Source organism: Cygnus olor, chromosome 14 (genome assembly GCF_009769625.2).
Source record: "Cygnus olor isolate bCygOlo1 chromosome 14, bCygOlo1.pri.v2, whole genome shotgun sequence".
Taxonomy (NCBI): domain Eukaryota; kingdom Metazoa; phylum Chordata; class Aves; order Anseriformes; family Anatidae; genus Cygnus; species Cygnus olor.
The window spans coordinates 10,545,887-10,549,320 of record NC_049182.1 but is presented as its reverse complement, the minus strand read 5'-3'; the positions used below and the strand labels follow the sequence as shown (position 1 = coordinate 10,549,320).

The window sequence follows — 3,434 nt, the reverse complement described above, 5'->3', positions numbered from 1 at the left end:
CTTCTTCCTCCTTCCTGGGAGAGGACTATTTTAACTCCCCTCTAGTCCCTTGCTCAAGTCTCAGTTGGTTCGAACTATTACAGCTCAGTTGCCAATACTGCAGCCAAAGCCACTTTACAGCTGAGAATCTGGCCTTGGCTGTTTGCCACAGCACATAATTATACAGGGACAAAGAGCTCAGGTTAAGAAATGGCAGAAGTTTCTAGTCAAGTATGTTGTTTTTTAAATTCCTTTTTTCTGTCTAGTTCAGTCAAGACCCTAGGAATTTGCATTACCTGGGGCCAAACGCCATTAGAAATTCAGGACTGACTTCTTTGCTTGGTATCTGGAGCTTGTGAAGTTTTAGGACAGTAAGATGCACAAGACTTTAATAATATATCCAGCTTTCAATAGAAATACCATAATTTATTCTGTTTGTATAAAAAAGTTATAGTCACGTAACAAAACTATGTCTTCATAAGAAGAATATATTATTTCACATCATAATAAATCAAACATACAAACCCTTGGCAACTCAAAAAAGCACGCGCCTGTGGTGCTTTCATGTCAGTGCTTGGGAAACAAGAAGAGCTGACAGATATATACACACAGGATTACAGTACCAAAAATGCTGAGGTATTTAGTTTCTCTAGAAATGAAACTGTAAGTTCATGAAGGCAAAACAATGCTCTAATGTAAAAATAAATAATAGGATTGTCATAAGAGGGGACAGCATCAGTGTTGCTTAAAGTGTCCAGGAATGGGAATACTGGTGAGCACACTACTAAATGTGCAGCAGGCTTAGGACAAACAGAAGACAAGGGGAACAGCTCAGGAAAACACAGCGTCCTTTGCTCTTGCATGGGCATCCAGATATGGCTTTAGAAGACAGCAAGAGAGTCTGTAACACCTAGTTCTCTGGCAATCAGGGTGAGCTCCTCTGTTCGTGACAGCGTTCTGGGATGCACGGATGGTTCCCCACAAGACACAAGTGACTGATGACACTGTCCCCATAGTTTTGCACTTCTGAGACAGTACATCTGAGTTCTGACTGTATTTCACCTGCCTCTCAGCAGCTCGGGGAAGTGGTGATGGGACTCTGAAGGTAGCTTAAAGCACTGGACGAGGTGTGAACAGGGATGGAGACTGGAAAGTTAAAGACTGTGGTGGTCGATGCTCCTCTGTCCAATACCTGACATAGCGGGGCTCCCAGCTTCCGCTGAGAAGCAGTTGGGGGCAAGGACCTGCGACTCAAACTGGAGCAGCTGCCCCATGAGCTGAAGTTTGGGGAGATGATGCTCCTTCTCTGCTTCACAAACTCAAAGGCTTCATCCAGCTTGACTCTGTTGGTCCTCATGAGATAAGCAAGGCAGATGGTTGCTGACCGGGAAATGCCAGCCTGGCAGTGCACAAACACCCCTTCCTCCATCGTTTTTACAGAGTCTGAAAGAATTAAAATACACAGTCAGCAAACAGTCCCACTGCTTCCAGAGGTGGGAAAGCAGCGCCTGCCATTTTACATGTCCTTTAATCCATCCCTTCCTTACCGAATAGGTGAGCCTGGTGCTTTCCGAGACAAGGGAGCCTTTGTCCTGAGGGAAACAGCACTCTAGCTATTTTCATTCTGGGCTCCAATTCCAAGTTATACTAATAGGTCCTCCAGGTCACTTTAGCAGTCTCGCAAGATTACTTAATACTGATCCGCTTAAATTCACTAGCTCTTTTTCTGCAAGACTAATGCCTCTTGATTCAAGATTTCAAACAGTTTTGTAAAGCCAAGATCATTCCTCTCAGCTGAATAAAATTAATGGAAACATTCCCTGGGCATTTATCCCTGCACAACAAAGGTCCCCAATCTCAATGTGGCTGTGCTGAGGAAGACAATACCACTCCCACCCCAAAAAAAGGAAAAAAAAGTCACTCCCAGGGTACACCACATGAGACAAAAGAACCGTAGAGAAAGCTCATTTACCTATGAAATCAATCGCCTCATTAAACCAGGAGCTGATATCCGCCTTGTGGTTGTCCTCCACCGGGATACTCTTGTACTGGTAGTGCCCTTCGAAGTGGTTGGGGCAGTTGGCCGAGACGTTGATCAGCGCCGTGATCCCCAAGGCATCCAGCATGTCCTTCCGGGAGGCATGGTACGCGCTGCCCAAGTAGAGGAACGGCAGGATTTCCACGGGGCCACCCTGGAAGCGGACGGACAGACAGACAACCGGTCAACACCGCTCGGGCAGCTCCCCACCACCGTCCCTAACACCCCCCGGGCACCGCGGGGTGCCGGCACCCACACGTCCCCCCCCGCTCACCTGGTCGTACAGGGGGGTGCCGCAGGAGCTGCACCCCGAGTCGGCGCTGCCGGGGGCGCTGCTGGCGCTCAGGGGGAGGCTGAGTCCGGTGGGGGCGGCCGGCTTGGTGCACAGCTCGGAGCAGGCGGCCGAGAAAGCTTCGTAACCTCCTGCGGGGCAGAGGGAGAGAGGGCGCGGGGTGAGCGCTGCGCGGCCGGGGGCGAGCGGAGCCCGCGGCCGGCGGCGGGGGAGGAGGAGGCGGCCACGTCCCCGGAGGACCCCGGGCGGCCACTCACCCTTGAGAAAGCAGATGCGGGCGCCGCGGGCTTCCCTGCAGAGGGTGCCGAGGGCCAGCAGCAGGGTGCTGTCCCGCTTGGGCAGCTCCAGGTCGGCGCTGCGCTCGTCCAGCAGCACCACGGTGTGCACCAGCCCCTGGCGCAGGCGGGCGCGGAGCTCCTCGTTGGGGACGACGTGCTCCAGGGCCAGGGCTCCCTTCGCCCGGCGGCGGACGATGGTGCTGAGGCGCACGTTGCAGGAGCCGCGGATGTGCGCCGCGTTGAAGGAGAAGAAGGAGCGGCAGTCCAGCACCAGGCACTGCGCGGCGCGCTCCTGCAGCAGCCCCCGCAGCGCCTCGCACTCCAGCGCGCACACCCGCAGGTTCACCATGGCTCGGCTCGGCCCCGAGGAGCGAAGCAAGGAAACAAAAAAGAAAAAGAAGCGCTCCCGATCGGCGCGGCTCGGCTCGGCACGGCGCGGCCCCGCACGCCTTATATCGGGGCGCGCCGCCGCCGCCGCCGCCGTTTTCTCAATGGGGGCCGGGTCACGTGGGGCCGCCCCGCGCTGACGTCACCTTGGCGGCGCGCCACGGCGGGGCGCGCCCGGCCCCGCCGGCGTGACGTCATGGGCCTCCGGGGCGCGCGCTCTGCCCGCGCGGGCGCGCGGCTACAACGGCGCGGAGGTGCGGCGGGGTGGGCGCGCGTGTCCGCGCGTGGGCTCCCGCGTCCAGCCGTGCACAGGCACACGGGAGCGCGCACACGCGTGAACGCGCACCTGGACACGTCCCCAAGGGTGTGCACGCGCAGCTACGCGTGCACGCGTCTGCGGGCACACGCGGCGCTGTGTGGCTCTTCTGCCCCCCGGCACCCCCCGCAGCCCCCCGCGGAA

The 3,434-nt window shown here is 56.3% G+C and overlaps 1 protein-coding gene across 1 annotated transcript; it reads right to left on the bottom strand.

Moving 5' to 3' along the window:
• Positions 1 to 384: 384 nt before the first annotated feature.
• DUSP1 (dual specificity phosphatase 1) lies at positions 385 to 3,044 on the bottom strand. The gene is given in 6 exon segments (XM_040573402.1): positions 385 to 1,171; positions 1,173 to 1,255; positions 1,258 to 1,422; positions 1,952 to 2,171; positions 2,292 to 2,440; positions 2,567 to 3,044. Coding segments are annotated over 6 exon segments (1,110 nt in total). The 5' UTR covers positions 2,937 to 3,044; the 3' UTR covers positions 385 to 1,048.
• Positions 3,045 to 3,434: the final 390 nt, after the last annotated feature.